At 35.6% G+C, this 17,789-nt stretch overlaps 1 protein-coding gene across 2 annotated transcripts in view; it reads right to left on the bottom strand.

Annotated features, from left to right (window-relative positions):
• Positions 1 to 794: 794 nt before the first annotated feature.
• The window catches only part of GOLM2 (golgi membrane protein 2), a 110,888-nt gene continuing 93,893 nt past the window's right edge, over positions 795 to 17,789 (bottom strand). The window contains exons 9-10 of one of the 2 annotated variants that reach the window (XM_067745496.1): positions 9,599 to 9,766; positions 795 to 2,908 (exon numbers count right to left, since the gene is read on the bottom strand). In XM_067745496.1, the coding sequence (XP_067601597.1) occupies positions 2,838 to 2,908; positions 9,599 to 9,766 (239 nt within the window). In that variant the 3' untranslated portion in view covers positions 795 to 2,837. The remainder of the gene's footprint in view (positions 2,909 to 9,598; positions 9,767 to 17,789) is intronic. The other variant, XM_067745500.1, reaches the window with a different exon arrangement.

Below are 17,789 nucleotides of genomic sequence, written 5' to 3'. Positions count from 1 at the left end.
GGAAGTTTCCAAGGTCAGCCATTATGGGAAGTGACTACCTCCCTCATGTTTTTGTTTTTATTTTTTTTTAAACATTCTCTGCCCTAATATTCTAGCAAATTTTGTTGTTACAGGATGATACAAATGAGAAGTCAAAAAGTCATACAATCTTATTTTTTTAAATAGAGGTATATGCTTGAGAAATGACTTTGAAGTCATATTTACATTTTCCCTGGAACCATCTTCCAATGTATATTTTATATTCTGCATATTCTCTTTATGGGTCAGTAACAAATAACCTAAACTTACGAGGTTCTCCCTAATCTTACCCCTTCCATACCTCTTTAGCCTCATTTGTCTTCTCCTTGCTCATGATACTCTAGCCTTACAACTGCAATGTTTCAGTTATGTGAAAACCTGATTATTTGGAACTTTATAGACCTTGGAACCTTGGAACTTTGTTTTATTTATAATAGCTCTTATCACTATTTAAAATTATCTGATTCAAGTATTTACCTGTATATTGTCTGACTGCTCCCACTTGAAAGTAAGCTCCATGAGAACAGAAACCTGGTCTACCTTATTTACTACAGTATTCTTACTAAGTAGAACAACGCTGGGCACATAGGAAGCACTCAGAATTTGCTGAATAAACTAGCATTACAGTAAACAGTGCTAGTGTAAAAATTTCTGCCATTCTAGTTTAGCTTAGCTTAAAATGAGTTCTAAATTTACTCAAATTTTAGTGTTAAAATCTAACTGCATCACATGAGTGTGATGTGTGTATATGTATCAGAATCAGCAAAATAGTAAAACAAGTTTAATTTTTAATTTATTAGAACCCAGTAAGTGATGGTTTTAAAAGCAGAGTTTCCATCAAATTAACACTTAATTCAGGGCAAAAATACATTTAAAAAACGTAAATCTTAAGGCAGAAGTAAAACGTTATAAAACCAGCATGTCTAATACAGACTGTAGAATGTCAGAATTTTAAGAGATTCACATAGTATTTTATAGCACTAAAATGTTAATACAGTCAAAAATATTATCAATTGATCCAAGATTTCTCAGTTTATAAAATGTCTAGACTGATAATTGAAGAAATTTTGCTGTGTAAGTAATAGCTACCATATAACCAAGTGATTGTTTTTATGACAAAGGAACTAAGGCAGGAAATTTCATGGTTTTCATTTGTAAAGATTTTACAGTATTAAATATAAAGTATTACTAGGAATTTGTTTTAGGTTCATCTTCCCACCCTAACTTCCAAAAGGTGTAAATCAATTCCCTTTAACTCCACTTAAAAAAATCCTGTGAACTATCATACCTATTCATTATAGGCCTAACTCTACAGCAAAGCCATGAATTACTAACTTTGATATGGTAGAAAAAACAATTTTAGTAAGTCACTACATCTTTTCTGGGTTGCTAAATAATTTAAAACTGAAGTCTAAGAATTTCTGCACCTCCAATAATTGAACAACCTTTTTTTTGTTTTGTTTTTTTTAATCTCTGTAAGTTTGAATTTTGACTAGAACCTGAGTACGGGGTGGGGGGGAAGCATCTTATGTTCATGTGCAATTAACAGTAGCCCTTCTGAAACACAGAGTTAACAAGCTTAAATTTCTCATGATGAAAACCTTTTATTTGGGGGGAGGGGGATAAGATTTAGAAGTTCCTTCAATCAGAAAATAAGGATTAGCTAGCTTACACGTTCTACTGAAGTGTCAAAAAAGACAAATGCATTTAAAATAATTTTGTAAGTCTAGCAAATATGAGGTTTATGGGTTCTTAACTAACATACTAAGTAAATACAAAGGTTCTTCATCTTTATTACAAACTTTTAAGCTATTTTAATAAAATGGCTGTAGATCTCACTGTACTTCTACTTATCTGTGCATTAATAAAAATCTGTTAAAATTGCTTATTTAATACTTCTGGAAAAGTCTAGTCAAATAAGATCACTAAAACTACCAGAGACGCTTTGAAATACTGATTGCAAATTCATTTCAAGGTTGATTTAGGCTCTTTCAGAATCTGGCATTTAAATCATTAATATCTTCACCAACTTTAACTCTGAAAATATAAAAATTTTAGCCAGTAACGGTTAAACCGTACTGGTATTACCTGAAAAAATAAAAATTGAAAGTACATCATCGATCATGCATTTCACAATTTCATGAACTAAGTAAGGTAAAACTCATAAATATTGTTATGTCTTTGCAGGTTACCTCAGCTTCCATCAGGCCTCAGCTGAAAGCTTATCTGCCGAAACACATCATTACTCATGTAAAATAAAAAGAGTAGGGAAGTGATTTTGTACATTGCTGCCCAGTGTTTGGCTTTCAGGTTCCCCTCTTTCATGCAACTATTCTAGGTATGATTCCTTGAACAGCATGAGATGAGGGGTGGATAGAACAGAACACCTGTTGGGCTAACAAGCATGTATTAGTGTATTAAAAGTTTTCCAGTTGAATAATTGTTCTCTTTGTGGTTATGCTATGTGCAACATATAAACTGTACAATCATTTTTCCTGTTTGTCTATTTGTGGAAAGAATTAGGCTCAATAAAATGTAAAATATACATTAGTTTGCTTTAAATGCAAAGATTACAGTTTTGCTTACTTTGTTTTTGGCTCAACTGTAACATAACCCCAAAGTCTCTGCTTTAATAATACAATATGAAAAGTTCACATATGTACATGGGTACATTCCTTCATTTAAAATTTTCCTTAAATCTATCTCAATGTATCTTTACAACTGATACAACTGATCTTTACAACAAAAGTCAAAATCGACAAAGTAGAAATGATTCCATTTTACAGCACTTTAGGTTTTCTGAAGTTTTCCTTTACGGCTTAAAGGGCATCATTGAAATGTTGCTTTCCATAGTCTGCAGGATCCATTTGCAGTTCTTGTTCTTCATCATCTGTAAGGAAAATAATCAGGTATCAAGAATATTATTTTTAAAATCACTTACAGAAATCCAATCAAATAATCTCTCTCTTTTATTTTCTTCCTTCAGCCTTAATGTAGTTTTCTACTCGTTATCTTACACCTCTGTAAATGCTGTTCTGTTTCTTAGTTGCTTGGCAAATGAGTGAAAAGTCTGTAACTGTTTTGGAAAATCACTTAATTTTAACAAATCTTTTGATGATAGAGAAAAAAGAAGGGAAGGAAGAAAAGAAGAAAAGGTGGCGGGAGAGAGAGAAAGGAAAGAAGAAAGGAAGAAGGGAAAAGAAAGAGGATGAAAGAAATAAGTAGAGCTAGATAGCAAAGCTTTAGGATTCCACAAGCACTGAAGAATTGATCCTTTTATGTAAATATATTATTTCTATATAGATGAAAGTTAGTCCTTTAAATTAAAGCTTTGGTAGAAATCGTTCTTTATACATTTTCATGCCTTTAAAAACCAAACATTTTTTCTAATAGTAAAATTAATCCATAGTCATCAAGTAAAAATTAGAAAATAAAATAAAAGTTACTCATGATCCCCAAATTTAGCGTTTAAATGAATTTCTTTGCTATTCTGCAAATAGCTTACCAGCAACTTCCTAAATGGAGTATGTTAAAAAACAACCTTTTCTTTACTGAAAAGAAAAAAACTATCACACAATATTATTAGACACTAACATCCTCAAAGTCACTTTGAGTAGCTATACTAAACGACTCCATATAGTGCTTCAGAGTTCGACTTATTTGGCTATTGACAGGTTTTTCTGGGTCCTTCTCGGCTATCACCTGTCACTTCACTACTCTCAGCTTAACTACCAACAACAATTCTTCTCTTCCTAATTTTATAGTTATTTCTATCTTCAAGTTTTGAAATAAGACTGCTCAGAGCATTAAAATTAGTATTTTAATTAGAGCTTAAGAGGCTCCCTTTTTAGTACATTGTTGTTGTTTTTTTTGCGGCACGCGGGCCTCTCACTGTTGTGGCCTCTCCCGTTGCGAAGCACAGGCTCCGGACGCGCAGGCTCAGCGGCCATTGGCTCACGGGCCCAGCCGCTCCGCGGCATGTGGGATCTTCCCGGACCGGGGCACGAACCCGTGTCCCCTGCATTGGCAGGGGGACTCTCAACCACTGAGCCACCTGGGAAGCCCGTACATGGTTTTTAGTGACATCTTTTGGCTCCTCCACAGCCTTAAAAATAACTTTTGTTACTTTCTGGTTCACAGTTACAATTACCCAATAGTTTAGTTTTTGATATATTGAAGTATTACTGTCATAACTGTCTGGGTATATATTTTAAAGAGGGGTTGGATTCCAAATTCATATGTATACTATAGCTATCTCCAATCTATTCTTTTAGGTTTGATAGGTTTTCCACTCTCAGTTTCTCTAGTATATTGTATGGTAACATTTTGTTCAAGAAAGATGCCATGTGGTGTATGTACTCTGTACGTGTATTTGTATGTACCATGTAGTGTAAGTACTATGTGTAAACTTTCCATAATGATGTGTTCTTATTTCTTCTTTACATTTAGTTATTAGAAATGCCAAACAAACCAACTTTCTCTCACCTTTCAATAACTTTCCTGTTAAATTTACAGAAATTCTCTTTTAGAATTGCAGGCAATCATTCTTCATATTCTAGCAAATTGATCTCATATTTTTAATACTGTAATTCAATAGCAATGATAACCCCAAATCTGTTAGGTGCAAAGGCTGAAATTACATCCATAATCACATTTGTATTTTGAAAATATACTAATCATTCTCTTATCAAAGAACTCTTCATACTTTAAAAAATTATCTTGGTTTTAAAAAGGAAAATAATCACTGGCACCTCTCCAGAAAGCTCTCCTTAGGACCCATGTTATGGGACCTCACTGTATGGCTATAAACACATCTTTTAGGACTTTAGTAATTAAATGAAGACAATCACCATGGAGCAGTGGGAAAAGCTACTATATAAAGAAGAATTTCTAGAAATTTACAGGAAAGTTATTCAAAGGAAAAAATGATGTTACTTTTTGAGATTTTTAAATAAATAATTGTAAAGAGAAAACAAGATAACAGCAAAGGTCTAGGAACAGAAAAACAACCCTAGTCCTGGCTCAGGCACTTAACAAACATGATCTAGTTCCTAAATCTCTTTAGACTTCTAATTACCTTCTCGGTAGACTAGGGTAACAACTATTTTTCCAACTTCAAAGTAAATTAATGCATAGGAAGGCAGTCTTTACTTCCGAAGTCCTCTATAAATATAAGGAGGAGTTTGTTGGTTTTATTAACTTATGCTCTTTAGCAAAGTTTTAATATGGTGCCTTCACATTGCTTTTTCATAATTTCATAGGACTTCTGATTGCCTTTCTCTTACATTGAGCTACCATTTACATTAACTAGAGTCTACTTTCAGTGTAGCTATTCCAACCAGAATTCATGTTTCTACCAACAACCTCTTTGCATTTATCTATGACAAAATTACCTAACCAAATCTGATATACAATAACAGCCACTAAATACAATTATATGGACTGATATTTTATTTCATTTTACAAAGAAGCAAAATCTGTAAATAACTCATCCACATAAAGTGACTATTAAATATAAAGATATTTATAATTTATCAAATAATTTCTAAATTCCCTCTTAAGTCAAGAAAGGACCACCTCCATAAAGCAAGCTCTACCAAGCAAGAATGCCTTGGGGAAATAAGGCAGTGAGCCTCCATTAAAATGTACAAATTAGGGCTTCCCTGGTGGCGCAGTGGTTGAGAGTCTGCCTGCCGATGCAGGGGACACGGGTTCGTGCCCTGGTCCGGGAAGATCCCACATGCCATGGAGTGGCTGGGCCCGTGAGCCATGGCCGCTGAGCCTGCGCGTCCGGAGCCTGTGCTCCACAACGGGAGAGGCCACAACAGTGAGAGGCTCGCGTACCGCAAAAAAAAAAAAAAAAAAAAAAAAAAGTACAAATTAATCCACAGGCCAAAGTGCAATTGTCCTCTAAAGCAGGCAACCCAGGGAAAAAACTCTACACTTGCTTTTACTTTTTAAAAAATTGTTTTATTCAACACTTACACAGTGCTTACAGTGTGAAAGATCCTGTTCTAAGTGCTGAATAAATATTTAAATCATACAATCCACATAACAATTGTTGAGTTAGGTAACTATATTTATCCCTAGTTTACAGATAAGGATTTCAAGGCATAGAGGTATAGGTAATTCACAAGGTCACAGAGCTAGTAAGTGGTGGAGCTAGGATTAAAATCTAGGCAGTCTGGCTCCAGAATCCGGGCACTTAGGCACTATGCTAAACTTCCTTCCATAGGTATACTTAGTAATGTGCATTTCATATTCTATTAAACAAACTTGGAACTTCTATGGCATTAAAGATAAGAGTAAAGGGAATTTGTAAACATCCATATCATTTTTATAATAAAGAATGAATTAAAAGATATATCTATCAGATGTGTAGTGTTTCCAGAGTTAATCTTTTAGTTAACCTTTTCATTGGATCATTAGCAGAAGTCAGGGAAAAAATGTTTACACCAATGTAAATAATATAATATTTCTTTTAGGATGCTTCAGGAAACCAGGAATTAAAAATCAAAATAAACCAGGATTGTAAACACAGGAAAAACAGGCTTCACTTAATTCTACAGAATTAAGTGAATCTGCAGGCAGTACTGACCCAAATGATCAATATGCACAAACAGGCATCAGAGATAAAGCTGGAATTCTTTAGCTCCCTATTGGCAGAGATGCTGTCAAAGCCTCCATTTCATAATCCAGAATTTCGGAGACCAAAGTCAGTGTCTTTAGCTGAAGCTAGAACCTCAGTCCTGCAGCTGGAATGTCTAATACTAGGGACCCAACAGCTTGAGAAAAAACAAAACAAAACAAAAAAACACAACTGCTTCTAATACCAGGGAGAGCAGAGCAGAGCCCCTACTGGTAGAAACATTAAAGTGCTTCTGAAGTGCATGCTTCAATTTTTGAAATCTCTGGCTGCAGAGTTTCAATGGGAGCATAAAGTTTCCACTTTTCTTTCTAGGGTTTGGGGGAAGATGTTATTTTAGATGCTGAAATATGAAACACATTTGTCCCTAATACTTGTGTTACAGTGAATCCACTATGAATGTGACCACAAAATTTTAGAACTAAGAAGGATCATCTATGTATTCTAGTTCAACACCCTTACATTACAGATGAAGAAATGGTGGCCCAGAGAGTATAAGTGACTAGAAAAGCAATACACAGCTGGTCTCCTAGTTCTAAGGCTAATGGTTTTTTCCACTCTACTGCCTGCTTTCGCTGAAAGTGCAAACTGACCTAGGAACCCAACCATTATTTTTACACTGAAGCTATGAAGAAATGCTTTTAAATACTCTAACTTAATAATAAACATTTGGAATACATATTGTTGATAAAATAGGGAAGAACCATAATTCTCACTCTCCACTTTTTAGACAGTTAATACTATACCTAAAGAATCTCTGAAAACATGTTTAAAATTATTTGGTATTAAATATCCAAGTCTCCAGTATTCCTTTTTAGTCAGTTCACCCAAACTTCTCTCTCTGTATTTGCTGGAGCAGATGTTCTTACATCTTTCTGTTCCCTATGATAAAGGAGTCCCTTAGTAGCTGCACTATCCTTCTGCTGCTATCATCTAGTGAACCTCAAAATGGGATAAAAAAAATGTTAAATGGCAATCTCCAGCTCAAGTAAGATTCACTTGCAAATGAGAAAACCCCCAAATTTAACCATCCCCTCCCTACTTCATTGAGAATATCATCTTAGGTCATTTCCTTATATTCCTGAGAATCAATGGATTTATTCTCTTGTGAAAGGAAAAGGAGGGGTTGAATGAGGGTACCGGGGACCTAAAGTAGAAAGTGGCAATGAGAACTAGGGGTGGGAGAGGGAGAAGAGCATAGGAAAGAGAGAGAGAAGGCACTGAAGATAAATGTATCTATTATGGATAAAAATCATAAAAATATCAAATGAGAACTTTGTGATAAAAGTCATCAACATTAAGATAGCCAAAATATAAGAAATAATTTTCAATAGCACTGAAATTAATTGTTCTAATAAAACCCTCAAAATTATACAATGAGATGATAGAAGCTTCTATGAAAGAAAAACAGAGAATGTTTAAAGTGTAAACCAAGCAAGATTATAAGACCAGAAGTTAATGGGTTATTAACCTAGTCACAGTTGTAAGAATAAAAACTCAATGAGAAAGGCATAAAATGATCAGTTAACAGTATTTATTGAGGGCCCTAGGTACGCTAAGGACTACTGTGGGGGTGGGGGCTGAATATGAAGGCAGAAAAGGATACAAACAAAATAGAAGGCAAAATAAATGAAAATTCCTGCCCTCCAAGAGCTTACAATCTAATTGGTGATACGATATGCATGCATGAAAAAGCCTTAAAACTAAGTTATAAATAATTGCAAATAAATACAATCCAAACAAATTACAAAAGCAATGAGAAAGAAATGGTAAGATTTATGAAAAATGGATGAGATTGAAGAAAAATGGATGAGTACAATTTTTTCACTGATACCAAAAAGTGTTTGAGAATTTCTCATTAACATCCGTATATAACTCCTAGCATTTATTAATCTCTTTATAATCCAATAACCATTCTTCCCAAACTAGAATGTACTAACAAAATAATGCCTAGGTGGAAGTCAGAGTCTCTAGTTTTCCTTTTTCTATTAACTATGTAGTATTCTAGGACAACTATATTTTCTTCTGAGTTTTACAGAAACAATTCTTGTCAGGAACCTAAATAACATTTAATTACTTTAAAAAGAGTTAAGGAAGAAATCAAGATAGGTTACATTGAAAAATATTTCATGCAATGTATTATAAAATTGAATACTTCACACATTAAGTTCATAATCAATTTTTATAGAAAAGAGAAAAAGCTCCATAAATGCTACTAAATGATATAAGCAGGCAGAAAACAGGCCTAAGAACTTGCAATAAAGCAACATACTCTGATATGCATGCATGGGTAGGGGTGCATGCAAACAAGTAGATTCTGAACTTTCACTAAGTTAAAAGTTCAGAAGGAACACAGTTAACAAGGAAAATATGTTGAATCTGTGTATTAAACACAAAACAGACAAATCTTCAAAAACTGATGGTTTAGTATAAATTTTAAGCCTCTCAGAACAAATTTCAAAAAGAGCCTTCCTATGCTGAATCATTAGTGAAATAATCCTGTCTTCATTGTGGACGAGACCATTCCCTTTGTGGCTGTCTGGTTAATATCTGTACTTAGAATGATGAAATGCTTTCAGATGAGAAATTGGAAAAGATTTTTTTCTGGGAGTATTTGCCTTAGGTAAAGTCTAGAGCCATTTTAAACAATTTAATTCTAAAATTTCTGAAGAGTCTGAGTTTCAGATTGTAACTATAAACACTAATATATATCACATAATAAATAAAAATGAAAAAAATTAAAATGATTTATTTAAAGGTCTACAAATACCACTATCATAAAATTGTTTTCCAAAATAAAATTGAAAAACTGCACAGAACCTCTCTGTATTAAGACTGTACTGCTATTAAGTGGGGAAAATTCTACACAAATTCAACCAAAAAACTTAGAGGTGGGTTTCACGGTCACAGCATGGAGGCCAGGCCCACGCTCACCTTGGACGTCTTCCTCTCCACCATCACCATCTTCTTCCTCATTGTAAGCCAGCTCAGCCTGCTTGTCTGCCTCATACTCACCTACGTTACCATCATCCCCATTATAATCCGCCAGTTTAGAGCCATGCTGCGGATCAACAGGGGATTCATTCTCATCAAAGAATCGGCCTGTGAAGTAGGTAGAGGATTAATTCAAGAGTGAAGAGAGAAGAAAAGAAGGGACCTATACTGGAGGTAGACCAGAAAGTAGACAAGTGAAACCTGGCAATTTTCAGGATACTGGTTATAAAAAAAAGATACACTTTCTGAAGGTTATCCAAGATAAAAGGAAATAAGAATGAAGACCGAAAATAATTTTAAGAATTTCTCTTTTGTGTTAATTCCAGTACTTGCTGCTTAAGGTTTGAATGTTTTCTTAAAGAAAAGGGCACACTTTTCAGAATTGTTTTCCTAATAACCAACAACTTCTCTGACAGAAGTATTTGTCTAATTTAACACTTTAGGAGAAGAATAAATAATTTTATTACTAGATACAATACATATTTGAAATCTGTAGTCATTTACTGCTTTGTGAAACATCACTTTCCACGAATAATTTTGATAACTTTTCTTATCAGAATAAATGAGTACCGTGTAAGCTAGTTTCTTCTTGGAAAATAAGACAAACTAACATACTGGAGGGCTATTTTAAGTTTCTTCACTAACAGTGATTCACTATAGTCATGGATTTCCAAGGAGGGATGGCAAAGAGAGTAAACTATCAGAATCCCTAGTGGTATGTGTTTTGAAAAACATCCCAAGTAATTCTGATTTATTCTTTCTCATTTCCTGAACAATATTTCTAAAAGTCAATGACAGAGGAAGCTTAAGAAAGTTGACTGACATGAGGCTCTTATATTATATTCATAGCAGTTAGAAATCAAGAATAGCAACAGACATAACACCTACTGTAGAAAGCTATTCAACAATATTCAACAAATGGACATTGAAAATAAAAATGCTAGGCAAACTAAGGTGTGACTCACAACACAAGTTAAACTCTACTTTGACACTGAAGTGGCAAAAAAGTAAATTTAATAAATCCCTAAAATATGAATAACATTAACTTACTGATGATGTAAGAATTTAAGACTTTTTTAGAAATTATAAACACTTTCTATGATAGGTATAAAAATTTTCAAATTATATTTTTAAAATCCACATTGCAATGACACAAACTTCCTCTGCTTGGAAAGAAAAGTTAAGTATAAAGAGAAAGAATTATGGAGGTATTGGTCAATTCTACAGATGGCTCACCACATCATCAGGCCAATATATTTCTAATTGCTGTGTAAAGAGTCATTCAGGAAATATCAAAATACATAAACAGCTTATACAACTCAATATCAAAAACACAAACAACCTGATTAAAAAATGGGCTGAATAAACATTTTTCCAAAGAAGACATACAGATGGCCAACAGGCACATGAAAAGATGCTCAACAACGCTAATTACTAGAGAAATGCAAATCAAAACCACAATGAGGTGTTACCTCACACCAATCAGAAAGGCTGTCATCAAAAAGTCTATAAATAGGGGCTTCCCTGGTGGCGCAGTGGTTGAGAGTCTGCCTGCCAGTGCAGGGGACGCGGGTTCGAGCCCTGGTCTGGGAGGATCCCACATGCCGCGGAGCGGCTGGGCCCGTGCGCCACAACTACTGAGCCTGCGCGTCTGGAGCCTGTGCTCCGCAACGAGAGGCCGTGATGGTGAGAGGCCCGTGCACCGCGATGAAGGGTGGCTCCCGCTCGCCGCAACTGGAGAAAGCCCTTGCACAGCAACGAAGACCCAACACAGCCAAAAATAAATAAATTAATTAATTAAAAAAAAAAAGTCTATAAATAATAAATGCTGGAAAGGGTGTGGAGAAAAGGGAATTGTTGTGCCCTGTTGGTGGGAAAAAGTAAATTGGTGCAGCCACTGTGGGAAACAGCATGGAAGTTCCTTAAAAAATTAAAAATAGGGCTTCCCTGGTGGCACAGTGGTTAAGAATCCACGTGCCAATGCAGGGGACACGGGTTTGAGCCCTGGTCCGGGAAGATCCCACATGCTGCGGAGCAACTAAGCCCGTGTGCCACAACTACTGAGCCTGCACTCTAGAGCCCGCGAGCCACAACTACTGAGCCAGCATGCTGCAACTACTGAAGCCCGCATGCCTAGAGCCCGTGCTCCACAACAAGAGAAGCCACAATGAGAAGCCTGTGCACCACAATGAAGAGGAGCCCCCACTCACCACAACTAGAGAAAGCCTGTGCACAGCCAAGACCCAACACAGCCAAAAGTAAATAAAATTAATTAATTAAAAACCTAAAAACTAAAAATAGGGCTTCCCTGGTGGCACAGTGGTTAAGAATCTGCCTGCCAATGCAGGGGACACGGGTTCAAGCCCTGGTCCTGGAAGATCTCACATGCCGTGGAGCAACTAAGCCTGTGCACCACAACTACTGAGCCTGCACTCTAGAGACCACGAGCCACAACTACTGAGCCTGCATGCCACAACTACTGATGCCTGTGCACCTAGAGCCTGTGCTCTGCAACAAGAGAAGCCACCGCAATGAGAAGCCTGCGCACCACAATGAAGAGTAGCCCCCGCTCACCGCAACTAGAGAGAGCCCACGTGCAGCAACGAAGACCCAAGGCAGCCTAAAATAAATTAAAAAAATAAAACAAAACAAAAAAAACCCCTAAAAATAGGGACTTCCCTGGCAGTCCAGTGGTTAAGATTCTGCACTCCCAATGCAGGGGGCACAGGTTTGATCCCTGGTCGGGGAACTAAGATCCCACATTTGGCACTGTGTGTCCTAAAAAAAAAAAACAAAAAAAAACCTACCATATAATCCAGCAATTTCAGTCTTGGGTATATATCTGAAGAAAATGCAAACACTAATTCAAAAAGATACATGTACCCCCCAATGTTCATAGCAATATTATTTACAATAGCTAAGATACGGAAGCAATCTAAGTGTCCATCAATAGATGAATGGATAAAGAAGATGTGGTATATATATATACAATGGAATACTACTTAACCATAAAAAAGAATGAAAATTTTGCCATTTGCAACAACATGGATGGACAGGGAGGGTATTATGCTTAGTGAAATAAGTAAGACAGAGAAAGATACATACTGTATGTTATCACTTATACGTGGAATCTAAAAAATAAAACTAATGAATATAACAAAACAGAAACAGACTTGCAGATACAAAGAACAAACTAGCAACAACGAAGACCCAACGCAGCCAAAAATAAATAAATAAATTAAAAAAAAAAAAGAACAAACTAGTGGTTACCAGTGGGGAGAGAAAAGGGGGGAGGTGCAAGATAGGAGTAGGGGATTAAGAAGTACAAAGTACTATATACAGAATAATTAAGCTATAAGGATATATTGTCCAACACTGGGAATAGAGCCAACATTTTACAATAACGTTAAATGGAGCATAATCTATAAAAATTTTGAATCACCATGTTGTACACCTGAAAATAATGTAATATTGTAAATCAGCTATACCACAATAAAAAAAATAGTCTATCAGGAAAATAGTTAAAAAATAAATCATACTCACATAGGCTTTTTTTTGGTGGGGGGGCAGTAAAAAAAAAAGGGGGACTGAAGTAAATGGGGATAATGAAAAAGAGCATAAAGTCATCTTAAATCTATTCTAGAATAGAGTTGGGTATGTACAATAAATAAATGGAAAAGTTGATAAAAGAGTTAGAGAAAAGAAATGGATATACAAGAGTTAAGAAGGATAAAAGGATATACAAGAGTTATATAAAAGGATATACAAGAATTAACAAGAGAAGAATAGGTAAGCTATTTGTGAGAAAGACCCTGTCTCCTAATGATAGTTATACAAAACAAAACATTTTGGTGTCTTTTATTATTATCTGTTTCTCTAATGATAACATAAATGATGCCAATGTAAGAAAGAAAAAAGGGAGATTTATAGAAATCTATATTTTCTTTTTTTAATATGCAATATTATGGACAAAATACCTGGAGCAGTTAAATCATCTTTATGCAATGTGAAATTGCTGTTTTAAATATATAAACATTTTGATATGGTACTTACTAGTGAGTTTCTCAAGGTACATTATTTCCTCCAAGAAAATATTTTCATTTTTTATGAGAATTATGAAATATAGAAGACCAAAAAATTAGTCTAAAAAAGTTATTGCAAAATATAGTTAATTTAACTAATATTATAAGGACATGGTATATTAATCAAAGAAATGGTCGACCTGTACCTATTATAATATTCCAACAGAACAATTTACAAAGTTTCTTCTCTTTTTTTAAAAGGTGTTTGGTGTTCTGACTAGCCTGAATTCAGTCATAAAATTTTCATACTACAGTTACAGTGACCTACAGAGATAATAAGAAAATCACTAACAAGAATGGATGACCACAATAGTAATTCATACAGTACAATAGACAACAAGAGACAAAAAAACAGAGCCAACTACATAAAATTGCCAGTCAAGTTGGGGATATCAAACTTCACAGTAGACAGTGAATGAATATGGCTATATAAATAAAATGCATGATGCTGATCAATATAACAGACTGCTAAATTATATATTAGGCATCATATTTGCAAAAAATTATACAAGGGAGAAATCAGTGTGGGTTAGAGCTAGAAAGGAAGGTTTCAAAAAAGAGGCAATCAGGTTTCTATAGTGTAGTGGTTATCATGTTTGCCTCACAAAAAAGAGGCAAATATATTGGACCATGACAGAGAGAAGGAAAGGAGCATTCAAATAAGAACGAAGATGGAGTATTCAGGAGACAGTAAAGAGATTAATTTGACTGGATTTATATTAGGAAGTAGAAAGATGAAGTCTGAAAGATGAAGTTTGAATTGGGAATAATTATGGAAGACCTTTAAAGTCAGAGATTTTAAAAGGCTTCCTATATCTACTTCACAAGGTCATTGTACACTGCAAAGAAAGGCTTGTCTTCAGGACTGGTCCTTGGCTTGATTGTGGGATATAACTTCTGAGCCCTTGAGCCATGCTTACCAGTTTGATTGGACAAATTTATCCTAATGAAGTGATTCATGGTGAATATTTGTTTTTGCTAGGTGGAGGCAGGCAGGTCTAGAGTCTGAATAGCTGACCTCAGTCACGTGGGCACTACATGACTACATGAGGATACTACATGAATGACCCCCAATAAAAACCCTGGACACCAAGGATCACATGAGCTTCCCTGGTTGGCAACACTTCACATGTGTTTTGTCACACTTCTTTGCTGGAGACTGGAAGGAGACACCTGGAAGCTTACATCTGCTTTTTCCTAGACCTTGCTCCATGAGCTTTTCCATTTACCAATTTTAATCTTTGTCCTTCTGCTGTACTAAACTATAACTGTGAGTATTATAACTCCTCTGGGTCCTGTGAACTCTTCTATTGAATCATCAAGCCTCAGGGTGGTCTTGGGGGACTCCCAACACAGCACCTTAATATATCTGTTCTGCAACTTGCTTTATTCCCTCCACATTATGCTTTTGAGATTTACCAACGTTGATAAATGTAGCTTTATTCATTTATTTTAACTCCTATGTGATTCCACTGTATGTCTGGTACATACACCTTGATATTATCACACTGATGATTATTTGTTTTCAATTTTCAATGTAATAAACAATAAATATTCTTGTACATGCCTCCTTATATATAAGAACGTTTGTAGGTAACATATTAGGTGCTAAATTGCATGGTATGTACATCTTCTCACACTTATGATCGATTTTTTTGTTTGTTTTTTTGTGTTTTTTTTTGGTACGCCCCCCCCACCCCCCGCCGCGAGCTCTCCCGTTGCGGAGCACAGACTGCGGACGCGCAGGCTCAGCGGCCATGGCCCACGGGCCCAGCCGCTCCGTGGCACGCGGGACCCTCCTGGACCGGGGCACGAACCCGCGTCCCCTGCACCAGCAGGCGGACTCCCAACCACTGCGCCACCAGGGAAGCCCTATCATAACGTTTTGAAGGTTCATCTATGTTGTAGCATGTGTCAGAATTTCATTCCTTTTTAAAGCTGAATAATATTCCATTGTACATATATGCCACATTTTGTTTATACATTCATTTGTTGAATACTTGGGGTGCTTCCACCTTTTGGCTATTGTGAATAATGCTGTTATGAATATGAATGTACAAATACCTGTTCAAGTCCCTGTTTTCAATTCTTTGGGGTATATACCCAGAAGTGAGAAGCCTCTTTTATAGTCCTTTTATTTTCATGTTTTCTACATGTTTGTGTTTAAGATTTAGTTGTAAACACTATATATAGCTGGATTTGATTTGCATATCTTTTTATCATCTCTTATAAAAGGTAACTTTAATCTGTTTATATTTATTATGGTTTTTGTAATATTTGATCTTACTGTTTGGATGCCTTTCTTTGAATTTTCTTCTTCCTTTCTTTCAATATTATCTCCTATTCCTCCTCTACCCACTGAGTACATCTTCATTTTGTCCTTGCTGTCCTCATTAGCTGGTATAATAGTCTATGTTGATAGTTATTTTCTACTCATCAGGATGAAGATATTATTCTATTATTGTCTGGCATTTAATTTGCTGATGAAAAATCTGCTGTCAATATAATTGTCACTCCCTGGAAATAATCTATATTTTTTGGTATCATTTAAGATTTTTCCCTTTATTTTTGGATACTCTGAGGTTTTCCTACAATGCCTAAAAGCAAAGACTTTCTTCATTTATCTCAGGCATATCTGATCTAACAATTCATGTCTTTCTTCAACCTCAGAAAACTCTGAGCACTTTAAAGTTTTCAAATATTGATTATCTACCATTTACTCTATTCTCTACCCAAAACTCCTATTAGACACACATATATATTCTGTCTCTCTTAACATCTCTGTCACATATACATATGATATATACTTATCTCTATATCTATGTCTTTGCTACTCTGTGCTACATTCTTGTTGAATATCTCAGTACAAGATTCCTAATCAGTCAGTCAACTATGTTCATGGTCTATCTCATAAGTTGATTTTTTATTTCAATGATTATACTTTTCATTTCTAAAATGTATAACTGGTTTTTATAGCTAGCTGTTTTTGTTTTATTTCTGCCTGTTTCTTAATCTCTTCTCTTTTTGAATAAGTTACTTCATCATCTCTCTTTGAGGACCCTTAAACACAAAAATAATTTTCATGTTTCAATTGTTGGTATGTTGGCTCTCTTAGCATTAACATTTTTCATATATTTGGGGGTTTTGGTTTGCTAATTAATTTTCAGTGTGGATGTGTGTATGGGGGGCGGGGTATTTGTGTTTTTTCTCTTCTATCCTCTCTGTGTTCACCTATTCATTTTATTGTATTTTATTTAAAATAAAATTATTTTATTTTATTATGTATTCATTTGAGAGATGTCCCAGTTCCCCAGACTAGAATAAGATTTTTAAATCACATTTCAGAGTTTCTATACCATGATGCTATTTGGGATAGCACAGATTCGTTACAGAACTAATAGTGATGTGGTATGACCATGCAGTATGGTCATAAGGCTGCATCTGCAGGTTTCTGGCTCCATAAGCCTTCAGGTTGCTAAACACTGTAGTTCTTGATGGCAGTCAGCAACATTTATTTTCTGCTTCCTCTGCCAAGAAAGATGGGGCCTTATTTAGATTCTGGCATTAAGCAATAAGCCTGGCTCCCATTATATTCTTTTGCTCTTAAGAGTCAAATTCCTTGAAGCCTCATTTCCAGACCTGGAATCTAATAGGTCTAATCATTCATTTCCTTTCATCATCATGTATTTTTGTTTCATTTCTTTTTTTTTTTTTTTTTTTGCGGTATGCAGGCCTCTCACTGTTGTGGCCTCTCCCGTTGCGGAGCACAGGCTCCGGACGCGCAGGCCCAGCGGCCATGGCTCACGGGCCTAGCCGCTCTGCGGCATGTGGGATCTTCCCGGACCGGGGCATGAACCCGTGTCCCCTGCATGGGCAGGCGGACTCCCAACCACTGCGCCACCAGGGAAGCCCCTGTTTCATTTCTTGACCACAGTAATTTTTAACATGTTTTTGAGATTATCAATATCCTTTTAGTTCTCTCTTTTTACATTTTATCTATTGTTATCTGTGTGAGCAGAGTGGATATCTCAAAGGTGATAAACCCACTA

This window comes from Pseudorca crassidens, chromosome 1 (assembly GCF_039906515.1).
Source record: "Pseudorca crassidens isolate mPseCra1 chromosome 1, mPseCra1.hap1, whole genome shotgun sequence".
In the NCBI taxonomy this organism is placed as follows: Eukaryota; Metazoa; Chordata; class Mammalia; order Artiodactyla; family Delphinidae; genus Pseudorca; species Pseudorca crassidens.
This window is presented reverse-complemented; position numbering and strand designations above follow the sequence as displayed.